At 43.3% G+C, this 14,652-nt stretch overlaps 1 protein-coding gene across 1 annotated transcript in view; it reads right to left on the bottom strand.

Annotated features, from left to right (window-relative positions):
* snx30 (sorting nexin family member 30) overlaps positions 1-14,652 on the bottom strand; it is an 82,090-nt gene that overhangs the window by 27,926 nt on the left and 39,512 nt on the right. Inside the window, exons 4-5 of the mRNA XM_068030673.1 lie at positions 12,473-12,631; positions 9,050-9,245 (exon numbers count right to left, since the gene is read on the bottom strand). Of these exons, the coding sequence (XP_067886774.1) occupies positions 9,050-9,245; positions 12,473-12,631 (355 nt within the window). The remainder of the gene's footprint in view (positions 1-9,049; positions 9,246-12,472; positions 12,632-14,652) is intronic.

Below are 14,652 nucleotides of genomic sequence, written 5' to 3'. Positions count from 1 at the left end.
AAAAAACACTACATACTATATTAAGAAAACAGCAGACCTTACCTTTCTCTTTACTTTAGTTACTAACCCAGCTATTTACTATACTCCCCAACAGCAGTTACTCAATCACCTTGCAGCTTTCCTGTGATGTCACTGTTTGAACTTTTTTTCTTCAACTCAGTCAGTGCACGCCAACTCTTGAAGAGGTCAGACTGCTCTCCGCTCCTGAAGGTAAGTGAAGGCCCCGAGCCTGGTGCTGAACTTATCCGCTCCCGGTTCTTCCACACAGGTCCAACTGCTCCCCGCTCCTGAAGGAGCCATGCTTCTTGTAGTAGCAGGGTTTACAGATAGAGGAATGGCAGTGCTGCTCCAACCTCTGGGAGTGTATATCTTGTTTTATGGGAACTCCAGGACACTTCTCAGGTCCTGGATGACCACATGTGCAGCAAGTGTTGTCGGTTGCAGCTGTTTGAGCTCTGGGTTTCGGAATTTGAGCAGCAGCTGGCAGCGCATCAGTGAGGCTGAGAGCTACGTGGATAACACGTTTATAGATCTGGTCACACCGCAGCTTAAGAGTATGTGGGGAGAAGGTAAATGGGCGACCAGCAGACAAGTAATAAAAGGAGTCCCCTGAATGAGTCTGACTCTCCAACCAGTTTTTAGTTCTGAATACTGAGTGATGGTTCATCTGGGAGTGCAGCCAGAGCAGAGACCATGACACCATGGGTGGCTCTGCTACAAGACTGGAAGAGCCATACTGAAAGGCGTTTCTGCAGCCACAAATGTGATTCCAGGATGGTGTGTTGTGTTGCCTCCCTCGTGCCAGGATCAAGGATGTCACAAAGTGGCTACAGAGCATCCAGGTGGGGGGTGAACAACCAGCAGTTGTGGTCCACATCAGGATCAACGATAGGTAGAAAGAAAGAAAGATGTGGTCCTGCAGACAGAATTTAGGGAACTAAGTAGAAAATTAGCAAGCAAGGCCTCAGAAGTAGTAATCTCCAGATTACTCCCTGTGCCACGCACAAGTGAGTACAGGAATAGGGGGATAAGACAGATGAGTGCGTGGCTGGAAAATTGGTACAGGAGGGAGAGCTTTAGATTTTTGGGATCAGCTCGGGGGGAAGTTGGGACCTGTACAGGCCAGACAGTTTGCACCTTACAAGAGCCAGGACTGAGTTCCTTGCAGGACGTTTGGGGAGGGTTTAAACTAGTTTGGCAGGGAGGTGGGGACCTGAGGGTAAATCAGTTAGGACAAAATCAGAAATGAAAATGGAAGGCAGAACGTTAGTGGATGAGTCTGGAAGGCAGAGGAAACAAAGAAAGAAAAAAGTTTGGCAGTGCACAAGGAGTACAGCAAATAAAGCAGACAAGCTGAGGGCGCAGATAAATGTGGCAGCATATCATCATAGCTAATACAGAAACATGGCTTAAGGAGGGAAAGGAATGGCAGCTCGACATCCCTGGTTACAGGGTTTTCAGACACTATAGAGGGGATAAAAATGCAGGGGGTGGCAATTTTGGTCGAAAGAAACAATTGCAGCTGTGAGGAGGGATGATATGTTAGAAGGTTCAGATAAGGCCATATGGATTGAACTAACTAAAAGGGGCAGTCATACCACTGGGAGTGTACTACAGACCCCCAGTCAGAGGGAGATGGAAGACCAGATATCTCAGAAGTGAAAGAACAATAGGGCAGTAATAGGTGAGGGACTTTAACTAACCCAATATTAACTGGGATAAATTGTGTGAAAGGAATTGAGGGAGCAGAATTCTTGAGCTGCATTTTGGAGAACCTTTTGGCCAGTGTGTAGCACATCCAACAAGAGACAGTGCAGTTTTAGACTTAGTTTTAGGAAATGAAGATGGGCAAGTGGAAGGGGTGGCAGTGGGAGAGCATTTTGGTGGTAGTGATCATAATTCAGTCAGTTTTAACAATTATGGAAAAGGACAGAGATAGAACAGTAGTTAGAGTTCTTAAACAAAAACAAGAAATGCTGGATTCACTCAGCAGGTCTGGCAGCATCTGTGGAAAGAGAAGCAGAGTTAACGTTTCGGGTCAGTGACCCTTCTTCGGAACTGTTCCGAAGAAGGGTCACTGACCCGAAACGTTAACTCTGCTTCTCTTTCCACAGATGCTGCCAGACCTGCTGAGTGAATCCAGCATTTCTTGTTTTTGTTTCAGATTTCCAGCATCCGCAGTATTTTGCTTTTAGTTAGAGTTCTTAATTGGGGCAAGGCCAATTTTATTAAACGGAGGAGTGCTTTAGCGAAAGTGGACTGGAAACAGCTACTTGAAGGTAAATCAGTGTCAGAACAGTGGGAGGCAAAGGGGAGATTCAAGGGGTTCAGGGTAAATATGTTCCTACAAAGCTAAAAAAAAAAGTGCGACAGCCATATCCAGATCCCCCTGGATGTGAAGGAGCATACAGGGTATAATAAGGCAGAAAAGGAAAGCTTATGTCCAAGACCTCAATTCTACAGAAAGTGGAGGGGTGAAGTCAAAAAGGAAATTAGGAAAGCAAAGAGAGAGCATGGAAGAATATTGGCAAGCAAAATCAAGGTGAACCCAAAGATGTTTTATCAATACATTAAGAGCAAGAGGATAACCAAGGAGAGAGTAGGGCCCATACAAGATCAAAAAAGTAACCTATGTGCTGGGGTGGAGCAAGTTGGTATGGTTCTTAATGAATACTTTGTGTCTGTCTTCACAAAAGAGGGGGACAGTGCAGATATTGTAGTTAGGAAGGAGTGTGAAGTATTGGATGTGATAAATGTAGGAAGAGGAAGTATTAATGGGATGAGCATCCTTGAAGGTGGATAAGTCAACAGGGCCGGATGAAATGTACCCCAGGTTGTTAAAAGCCAAGGAGAAAATAGCGGAAGGTCTAAATCATTTTCTAGTCCTCATTGGATACAGGTGTGGTGCCAGAAGATTGGAGAACTGCTAACGTTGTACCTTGGTTTAAAAAGAGAACGATGGATAGACTGAATAATTACAGGCCAGTCAGTCTAACCTCAGTAGTGCACAAATTATTGGAACCAATTTTGAGACAGGATAAAATGTCACTGAGAAGGGCACAGATTAATCAAGCTTAGTCAGCATAGATTTGTTAAGGGAAGGTCATGTCTGACTAACTTGATTGAATTTTTTGAAGAATTAACAAGGAGGATTGATGAGGGTAGTGCAGTTGATGTGGTCTACATAGATTTTAGCAAGGCTTTTGACAAGGTCCCACATGGCAGACTGGATCCAGGGGAATGTAGCAAGCTAGACACAAAATTGGTTCAGTGGCAGGAAACAAAGGTTAACGGTTGACTGGTGTTTTTGCAACTGGAAGGCGGTTTCCAGTGGCATTCCGCAGGACTCAGTACTAGGTCCCCTACTTTTACTGGTATATATTAAGAATTTGGACATGAATGTAGGGGGCATGATCAAGAAGTTTGCAGACAACACAAAAACTGGCCATGTGATTGATAGTGAGGAGGATAACTGTAGGCTGCAGGAAGATATCAAAGGACTGGTCAAGTGGGCAGAAATGTGGCAAGTGGAATTTAACACAGAAGTATGAGGTGATGCATTTGGGGAAGTCAAACAAGGCAAAGGAATACACAATTAATAGAGAATACCAAGAGGTGTAGAGGAAGTGAGGGACCTCGGAATGAATGCCCACAAATCCCTGAAGGTAGCAGGACAGGTCCAGAAGGTGGTTAAGAAGGCATATGGAATCCTTTCCTTTATTAGCTAAGGTATAGAATATAAGAGCATGGAGGCTATGCTGGAACTGTATAACTCATTGGTTAGGCCACAACTTGAGTACTGTGTGCAGTTCTGGTCACCTCATTACAGAAAGGATGTAATCGCGCTAGAGAGGGTACAGAGGAGATCTACGAGGATGTTGCCAGGACTGGAAAAATGTAGCTATGAGGAAAGATTGGATTGTTCTCCTTGCAACAGAGGAGGCCGAGGGGAGATTTGATTGAGATGTATAAAATTGTAAGGGGCCTGGATAAAGTGGATGGAAAGGCCTATTCATCTTAGCAGAAAGGCCAGAGACTAGGGGGCATAGATTTAAAGGGATTGGTAAAAAGATTAGAGGTGAGTGAGGGTCTGAAACTCACTGCCTGTAAGGGTAGTGGAGGCAGAAACCCTCAACTCATTTCAAAGGTGAAGTGCCTGAAGTGCTGTAACCTGCAGGGTAACAGACCAAATGCTAGAAGGCGGGAATTGTCCGGCACAGACACGATGGGCAAGCACCCTTGGTGTGCTGTAAACTATGATTCTATGACTCCGGACCCAATGAAGTCTCATGGCATCAGGTCAAAACATGGAGACAGAAACTTCCTGTTAAATCACCACACACCAGCCCCACCTCCCGCCCCCCCCCCCCCCCCCACACTCAGCTGATGAATCAGTACTCTTCCACGTTGAACACCACTTAGAAGAATCACTGGGGGTAGCAAGGGCACAGAATGTACTCTGGGTGGGGGCCTTCAACGTCCATCACCAAGAGTGGCTCAGCAACACCAGCACCACTGTGCTGGCCGAGTCCTAAAGGACATAGCTGCTAGACTGGGTCTGTGACATTTGGTGAGGCAGCCAAGAGGGAAAAACCTACTTTGACCTTGTGCGCACCAATTTACCTGTTGTAGATGCATCTGTCCATGACAGTATTGGCAGGAGTGACTGCTGCACAGTCCTTGTGGAGACAAAGTCCTGTCTTCACATTGGGGATACCCTCAATTGTGTTGTGTGGCACGATCACCGTGCTAAATGGGACAGATTTCAAACACATCCAGCAACTCAAAACTGGGCATCTGAGGGGCGCTATGAGCCATCAGCAGCAACAGAATTATATTCAACCACAATCTGTAACCTCATGGTAATGGTAGAGTGGAGGATATGCCAGGCCATCAAGCCAGGGGATCAACCCTGGTTCTTTAAAAAGTACAGGACAGCATGCCAGGAGCAGCACCAGGCATACCTAAGAGGTGCCAGCCTGGTGAAGTTACAACATAGGACTACAGGCATGCCAAACAGCTGAAGCAGCATGTGATAGACAGAGCTAAGCATCCCACAACCAAAAGGATCAGATCAAAACTCTGCAGTCCTGCCACAGCCAGTAGTGAATGGTGGTGGACAATTAAACTAGGAGGAGAAGGCAGCAGCTCCACAAATATCACCATCTTCAATGCTGGGGGAGCCCAGTACATCAGTGCAAAAGACAAAGCTGAAGCATTTGCAACCATCTTCAGCCAGAAGTGCCAAGTGGATGATCCATTTGGCCTCCTTCAGGAGGTCCCCAGCATCACAGATGCCAGTCTTCAACCAACTCTATTCACTCCAAGTGATATCAAGAAACGGCTGAAGGCACTGGATGCTGCAAAGCCTATGGGTCCAGACAACATTCCAGCAATAGTACTGAAGAAATGATCCAGACCTGGCTGCACCCCTACACAAGTTGTTCCAGTTCAACTATAACACTGGCATCTACCTGACAATGTGGAAAATTGCCCAAGTACATCTTGTACACAAAGCAGGACAAATCCAACCTGGCCAATTACTGCCTCATCAGTCTACTCTCGATCAAAGTGATGGATGGTGTCGCTGACAGTGCTGCTTGATTGCACTTACTCAGCAATAACCTGCTCACTGGCACTCAGTTTGGGTTCTGCCAGAACCACTCAGCTCCAGACCTCATTACAGCCTTTGTCCAAACATGGACAAAACAACTGAACTCCAGATGAGTAGAGTGACTGCCCTTGACAGGGTATGGCATCAAGAAGCCCTAGCAAATCTGGAGTCAATGGGAACCAGGGGGAAAACTCCAATGGTTGGAGTCACACCTAGCAAAAGGAAGATGGCTGTAGTTGTTGGAGGTCAATCATCTCAGTCCCAGGACATCACTGCAGGAGTTCCTCAGGGTAGCATCCTAGGCTCAAATGTCTTCAGCTGCTCCATTAATGACCTGCCCTCTATAAAAGGTCAGAAATGAGGATGTTCACTAATGATTGCACCATTTGCAACTCCTCTGATACTGAAGCAGCCCATGTCCATACACAGCAAGACCTGGACAACATTCAGGCTTGGGCTGCTAAGTGGCAAGTTACATGCACACCACACAAGTGCCAGGCTGGGGTGCTACTATTGACCAGAAATTGAACTGGACCAGGCACAAATACTGTGGCTACAACAGCAGGTCAGAGGCTGGGAATTCTGAGGCGAGTAACTCACCTCCCGACTCCCCAAAGCCTGTCCACCATCTACAAAGCACAAGTCAGGAGTGTAATGGCATATTCTCCACTTGCATGGATGAGTGCAGCACCAACACTCAAAAATTTCAGTACTATCCAGGACAAATGCAGCCTGCCTGATTGGCACCCCATCCACCATCTTCAACATTCACTCCCTCCACCACTGATGCACAGTGGCACCTGTATGTACTATCTACAAGATGCACTGCAGCAACTCACCAAGGCTCCTTTCAAACCCACGACCTCTACCACCTAGAAGGACAAGAGCAACAGATGCACGGGACCACCACCTGCAAGTTCCCCTCGAAGCCATATTTCATCCCAACTTGGAAATGTATTGCTGTTCCTTCACGGTCACTGGGTCAAAATCCTGGAACTCCTTTCCTAACAGCACTGTGGGTGTGCCCACACCACATGGACTGCAACAGTTCATCACATTCTCAAGGGAAATTGAGGATGGGCAATAAATGCTGGCCTAGCCAGTGATGCCCACATCCTGTGAATGAATAAAAAGAAAACTCCCTTTTGCTTTCTACTTCAATTCACTGTCCAACTCCCACCTCTTCCCCACCCAATCCTTGGCTTTCTATACTGTTCCAATGAAACTCAACAAGCCCGAGAAACACTCCCTCATCTTTATTTTAGGCACTATACAGCTGTCTGGCTTTCACATTGATCAACAACTTCAGACTTGAACCACAACTCAGACTTTCTCGGACAGCATGTGCTGCAATGTAGGATGGGTGCATCAGCACTTCAGTGGATGGGGGAAGGGTAAGTGGGTTGGCACTTGGGGTGGCCTGTACCCCCCACTAGTGTTGACCTGCCTTTTCCTTCCACCCGATTTATGGGCTATTTGGAGCCTGCACTCCTATGGCAGGTTTTCATGCTCCCCTTCTCTAAGTTAGTGAACCTGCTTTAACTATTCACACATTCTTTGGGCTTCATAAGTCTTATTTCTCCAATATCTGTCAGCACGCCTCTTTTTGCCTTGCACCATTATTGGTACTCAACCACTATCCATTTTCCAGATGATCACTTCAGATTTTTGTTTGTATATATAATCCTTTTCTCCCCTTACCCACCTTCCCTCAGTGTTCCTTAATAGTTTCCAGTTCTGATGAAAATTCACACCTGAAGCATCAACATTTTTCCTTTCCTGTGTAACTTGCTAAGTTATTCCAACATTTTGTTTTTGTTTCAGATTTCCAGCAGCTGCACTACGGTGTGTCATTTTAGCTCAAAGGTAACATTCTCCTCAGTCAGAAGCTAATGGGTTAAAACCCCAGCCCAGGCTTGACCACCTAACCTAGGCTGACAGTTCAGACTGGCAGTACTGAGCGTGTGCTGCATTTTAGAAGGTACCTTCTAGCCAATATTTATTCCACAACCAATATTACCAGAACATACTGATGTGCTATTTGTCTGTTTGTGGGACCTGGTGTACAAGTTAGTTACCATGTTGGACTGCAAATCACTATTGTGTGGACAAATATAAAAAAAATGTATTGGCTGTGAAACACTTTAGGATATTCTGATAAGGAAAGGGCTTAGTCAAATTAAAGTTCCTAAAGCAAGTTCAATCGCCACACTTTAGGCAGTGTGGTTAAATAAGGAAGGGGGGCAATGGAGGGGGAAAGAAAGTCACCTGCAGATGAAGTCCTTTGTACAAGCCAACGTTGATAAGCAAACATTTGTTTCTGTAATTTGCCCGGTTGAATAATTTCCCTGTCAATCAGGCCTGGAGACCACACTGCTGCAAGCAACTGGGATTGATTTTACACACAATTTCTGTTTGTTGCAGTTGATATAGGTTCTTTTTAAATGGACTTGGCAGATAGACGGTTTTGCTGTAAAATTTACAGTTTGGCTGAGAGCCCAGCAGGTTACAAGTCCCACCTCTGCCTCCAACTCACTGGTTGACATAATGGTGTCAATAGATACTCTGGTTTTTGAATTAATTTTTTTTTTTTTTTTAAAGAGATACAGCACTGAAACAGGCCCTTCGGCCCACCGAGTCTGTGCCGACCATCAACCACCCATTTTATACTAATCCTACACTAATCCCATATTCCTACCACATCCCCACCTGTCCCTATATTTCCCTACCACCTACCTATACTAGGGACAATTTATGATGGTCAATTTATCTACCACCCTGCAAGTCTTTTGGCTTGTGGGAGGAAACCAGAGCACCCGGAGAAAACCCACACAGACACAGGGAGAACTTGCAAACTCCACACAGGCAGTACCCGGAATTGAACCCGGGTCGCTGGAGCTGTGAGGCTGCGGTGCTAACCACTGCGCCGAATTCCTCATTCTGAACTGACCTTAGCTGAAGGCGGCAACGGAAACTGAATTACAGAAAACAATGTAATGCGAAAAATGTGCAAGCAGCACCAAGTCAAAAGAAATGAACGATTTAGTTGACACACCGAAGACAAGATGAATTTTTACTGACAGTATCTCTCTTGACAAAGAGAAGAATAGTTGGGACTTCAAGCGTCACAAGTAACAAGATTGCTCACTTGCAGAAAAACCAAGATAATGATCAAAAGCCAACAGGCCATCACTTTGGACACCACCGAACAGCAAATGCTTTCTGATCAACAGTAACTTGGGAAAGGGAGAGTCAGCTGTAAGAGCTATGACAAGGAGTCTGAACAAGTAGGAAGCATTTACTTTTGGAGCTCTGAACACTCAAGAATTCTAACAGCTATAAAGCACTCTACTAAAAAATTAACTGAAGTGAGATCAGTGCTTAAAAGACCTTACATCCAACAAAATTCCAAATGATAGGTTTTCAGTATCTTACCCGCTTGCTCTTTGACTATCCTCTGTGCAATGCGGTCAATCGTTCCCAGCTTCTGAGAAAATGTGTCCAAGTAATCCCCCATAGCAGCAAACTCCACAGGCCGATTTCTTAACTTGTAACCTCCAGTAACATATTTTACAGACTCTCCCATCTTTGTGATAAAAGCTAGGCCTTGTTTTTTATAAGGATTCAGATCCTACACAAGTGAAACCCAAAAAGCAAAATTAGTTGTGAATGAACAAAATTTCAAGATGCGTTTATTTCGTATTTTAAAAGAAAATCTTTGTTCCTTTAGCCAATAACCAGAGGGCTGAGGTAATTGGTAAAAAAAACAAGGGCGGGGGTGGGGGGGGGGGGGGGAAGATGGGATGAGAAATAAACAACTTTACACAGCAATTTACGATGATCTGGGATGCACTACCTGAAATGGCAGTGGAAGCAGATTCAATAGTAACTTTCAAAAAGGAAATTGGATAAATATTTGAGAGAAAAAAAGAGAAATTTGCAGGTCTACAGGCAAAAGAGCAAGCAGCTACTGGATAATTCTTTGAAAGAGCCAGCACAGGCACGAATGGGTCGAAGGGCCTTATTTTGTGCCAATTGCTTCTCCTCGCTGCCAGATTAGGAATGATCACCTGGTTACTCAGCGAACAACCGCTGCTTTTTCCAAATTATCAGTTCAATTGGAGATACCAGCATTATGGCTGGTAACAACGGCAGAAGGAAAATCACTTGGCAAGCATGCAATCCATTCCTGTATTTGGATTCTTGCAATAAAAAAAAGTCACATTAATTTGTGATGGTGAGTGATTGTAATGTTGTACCAAGTAGCAAGGATTCAAACAACTCAAGAACAAGTTTTACTACCTTACCCAACACATTATATCCATTTTGCCAACAGTTATTCACATTTCTCCAGCCAAAACTTTCCAATCGCAAAACTCAATTAAATCAGAACTCTTAAGACTTAGTTGAGATTTGGGATGGAACAAATGTTTGGAACTTGGGAGTAGAATTTCTTCAATACTGTATCAAGTATTAAGCATCAAGTAGATGGTCAAATTAAAAATCATTTTACATTAACAAAGTAGGGATCATGAACAATAGCTCCATGGCAGGATCAGGTGTAATCTACCCTAGGTTTACTTAAAATTCTGTGCCAGTGATGTCTTGGTGTGCTATTCATGACAATGAACTCAGCAATAAGGAGGGATAGAAAAGATGCCTTGGCACCTGTTTGATGGTATGGGATTGGTGTCATCTGCATTGGCAAACTGGCACCACTGATCAACATTATGGAAAGATTTCTTAACTTTATTTATCCGGATAACATAACTGCAAGCTAACAGCGCAGCCATTTCTTATGCCTGTATTGCATGAACCCACGGCTGATCTCAATTAAATCACAACTCTTAAAAGGCTTATTTGAGGAATATTTTGTGACCCAAAACAAGTTACAGCATGTTGGGACACACTTATTTTATTCAACAAGTCATGAGCACCAGCAATCATGCAATGACCATTATATTTTGCACAGTTTAACATTGAGTCTTAATCCTTTATATTCAGAGGATTGTTTAATAGCTTTGTGGCCAGAGCAGAGGTTTGATTACTGGCGTTATTGGAGCTGCCCTGCATTTCCTCCTTTTGCCGTGAAAAAGTAGTTTCCTACATGAAACTGGAGATTCTTTGACTTGTTGGCTACATGTCAGCATGAAAGAAATTCAAACAAGCTGGATTAATTGAACAAGGTGTTAGATACGATTTAATCTGATTTGCTTAAAGCTTCACTCCTTGCAACAAGTTTCTTGCTGCCAAAACTTGGACGTTTATCTGCAACATCACATTTTCATCTGCTTGCAAAGTATGTGCTTGAATCAATCATGGTAGGTATAGTTGCTAAACTTGCTGATGACACAAAGATAGGTCAGAAAGTAACTTGAGCTACAAATGGCTATAGATAGGTTAAGTGAGTGGGCAAAGACCTGGCAAATGGAGTATAATGTGGGAAAGTGCCCACTTTGGCAGGAAGAATTAAAAAAGCATATTATCTAAATGGTGAGAAATTGCCGAGCTCGGAGACACAGAGGGATCTGGGTGTCCTCGTGCATGAATCGCAAAACGTTAGTACACAGATACAGCACGTAATTAGGAAAGCTAATAGAATGTTATCATTCATCAAGACAGAACGGAATACAAAACGTAGGGAGGCTATGCTTCAGCTATACAGGGCATTGGTGTGACCACATCCGGAGTAGTTTACAGTACTGGTCTCCTTATTTAAGGAAAGATCTCAATGCATTGCAGGCAGTACAGAGGTTTATTAGACTAATACCTGGAATGGGCAGGCTGAGGAAAAATTGGAAAGACTAGGCTTGTATCTGCTGGAATTTAGAAGAGCAAGAGGTGACTTGATTGAAACATACAAGATCCTGAGGGATCTTGACAGGGTGGATATGGAAAAGATGGTTTCCCTTTTTGGGAGAATCTAGAACTAGGGGTCACTGTTTAAAAAATAAAGGGGTTGCCCATTTAAGAGAGATGAGGAGAAATCTTTTCTCAGAGGGTCGTGAGTCTTAGGAATTCTCTTCCTCAAGAAGGTGGTGGAAGCAGAGTCTTTGAATATTTTTACGGCAGAGGTAGATAGATTCTTGATAAGCAAGGGGATGGAAAGTTATCAGGGGTAGGTGGAAATGTTCAGCCATGAACTTACTGAAGGACAGAGCAGGCTCAAAAGGGCCTACTCCTGCCCCTAATTCGTATGTTCGTATGCAAGCTATAATTATAGCCTTACATATGTGGTAGATTCAGAATGCACTGACCCCACCCATCAAGGCACTAAAGTTTTAAAAAGTAATAAAAACTTATACATGAGAATATCTGCAAGTCTATTATTTTATGACATTTAGCTTAAAGAAAAGTTTGCACTCTAAATTCACCCTACTTAGATATTGAAAAGGTTCATAGAGGCTTGCATTGCAAAACTTGTATTGCTGGACAGTAAACCCATAACCAGCAGTACCTAGCTGTTGACATTGAGGCACCTTGAAAGCCATCTTACAAAGTGAGTTGTGCTTCTGGAGACAGTTTTAAAATTAGTCCTGCATCCCTCAATATTAATGCAGCACAAAACTTTCAATGAATAGTTCTGTCCCTTGTGGGGTGGGGTTAGTTTTGTGTTTTGATGCCAGTTTACCATTACAAAAAGCTAATTCGTAAAAGACAAAAGTCAATTTCCAACTATTCATTAACACTGAATGTCCCTGCAACAATTTTTGTGATCACATACCAGTTAGTTGAAATATTTCACTCAAGTTGCTTTTAAACCACAAATCACAACCGTGATTTCAATGTTGTATTGCAACAAACTTTCTCCCTCCTTACCACCCTTCCCAAGCTACAAGAGGATTTAATTCCGCATACCTTTACTGTCAGAAAAACATTGAAGTGGTCATTGAAGGAAAGAACAGGATGATCAGCGATTCTTTTCAGAAATTTGTCAAGTGCTTTCCTTCTAGTTTCCACAAAGTCTTCTGAAAAGCGATCCACGACTCCCTTCACTACAAACTTTTCTGGAAGGGGCTGCACAAAAAAAAAAAAGGAAAAAAAAAGTCTCCAATTATTAAAATGAAATTGGTGGTTCTACACAATTTCTTCCACCCTCAATCAGATAATACACACTTCACCTAAGCTGCCATGTATATTCACTCCTGTGTGCAACTACCAGGAATAATTGAATAGGCTGGTAGTTAGAGAAAAGACAGAGAGGTGAACTGAGAGAAGTCTTGAAAATTATCAAGGGGTTCATTAAGGTTGGCAGAGATGATGTTTCCACTTGAGGAAATCCAAATCTGACCACAAATACAATAATAAATTCAATAGGGAATTCAGGAGAAACTTCTTCACCCAGAGAGTAGTGAGAATGTGAAACTTGTTACTATGCAAAGTAGTTGAGATGATTAGCATAGATGCATTTGAGGGGAAGCTAGATGAGTGCTCGAGGGAAAACGGAATAGAAGGATAAATTGAAAGGTTAAATGAAGTAAGGCGGGAGGAGGATCATGTGTCATAATCACACCAGTATAGACTGGTTAAGTGGAATGGCCTGTTTCTGCACTGTAAAATTTTGTATGATTCCAAGTAAACAAAGCAACATAACATTTTTCCTTAAGTGACCACCTTCGAAAGGATTCTACTGGTTTGTGACAGACAGTAAAACCAGTTCATGGTCAAAGGGGGAGGGCGGGGGGGGGGGAAAAAAGAGAGAGAATAGGGCATGATTTGTACATTACCTGAATTATACCATTGCATGAAAAGTAGATACTAGCATGTAAATGGATAAGAACGGACAGATAAGGTCAAAGATGCAAATTAAATGGGGATAAAGCAAGATGCAATACATTTTAGAAGGAACAAAAAAAAAGGGAACTGATGGAAGTGCATACCACTGAGCCAGGACAGAGGCCTAAAGGACACTTACTCAAAAATTTACATATTAATTGGACAAGGACAGAATAAATTTAAATTAAAACAATTTTTGCATTTATTGGACATGGTGGAGCTATAATGTACAGTATCACAGCATAGGTGGGATGGACCTTTCATGCACCAGGCCAAGTGTCAATTGCAGCCATTACTGCAAAGTCCTATTACATCCAAGCTAGATTTTTTTTTTTATAAACTGACTTGGTTGGAGAAGTTGTGGTGGTGTGATAGAGAGTGAGTAAGTGAAATGGTGGAGTGTTATTGCACCAGGGCATAAGCAACAGTTTGGGAGGATGTCAGTCACCCATCTTGGTGTTATGTTCCCCCTATGAGACGAAGTTCGTGCAAATCCTTGAACTAGACAAATGGACTATCTGCTTCTACTTGAAAGGGTGGAAAGGAGAACAAATTCTACTCATTTATTTTTGAAGCAAAATATTTGGCTAATTAACAGACTTTGTCCAGCACCAGCCAGCTAACTGATTTCCCAGCTGCTGCTAAGCTTGCACTTTGTGTAAATATCTCATGTGTGTTGGCCAAGGGCTGCAAGAAGTACAGAATCTGTTAAACAATCCAACAGTGTGTGTGTACTAAAGTAACCTGAGCTCAGATACTGGCCTGTGCTGGTAAAAACCAGTTTGAACTAATTAATTTGAGAGACAGACAAGGGAGAGATCACAGGAATAGAGCCTTATTTGGACACTGATACCGGGGTCTGTGGGCCTGGGCCAATAAGGAGAAGATACAAATGAGGTGAGCAGGCCTAAACCAACCGGAAAGAAACAGCACAGTTTGAAGAGATAAGAAAGAGAATAAGTATGGAGAATCTCAGGCATAGAGCCAGCGAGAAACTCTGGACACCAACCATCGCGGAAGTGGAAGACCTTGCGTGAGCAACGCGGTGACGATGTAAAAACGAGAGAGAGAACAGAACGCCTGGCCAGCGTCAGCTCTCCCCTTTTTTGGGTATTATCCTTTGTTTTCTGTGACTAGGTCAGAGGAACCTAGTGGTGTGCTTATCAATTCTAACTAGCTTTGTTATTAACTGTATAACCCAGTTTGAGCTGCACACTTTTGTCTAACCAAGTGTATAAGCCTTATTCTTACATTGTACGACG

The sequence above is a fragment of the Heterodontus francisci genome, chromosome 4 (genome assembly GCF_036365525.1).
Source record: "Heterodontus francisci isolate sHetFra1 chromosome 4, sHetFra1.hap1, whole genome shotgun sequence".
In the NCBI taxonomy this organism is placed as follows: Eukaryota; Metazoa; Chordata; class Chondrichthyes; order Heterodontiformes; family Heterodontidae; genus Heterodontus; species Heterodontus francisci.
The sequence above is the reverse complement of the archived record's forward strand: the minus strand, read 5'-3'. Positions and strand labels throughout refer to the sequence as shown.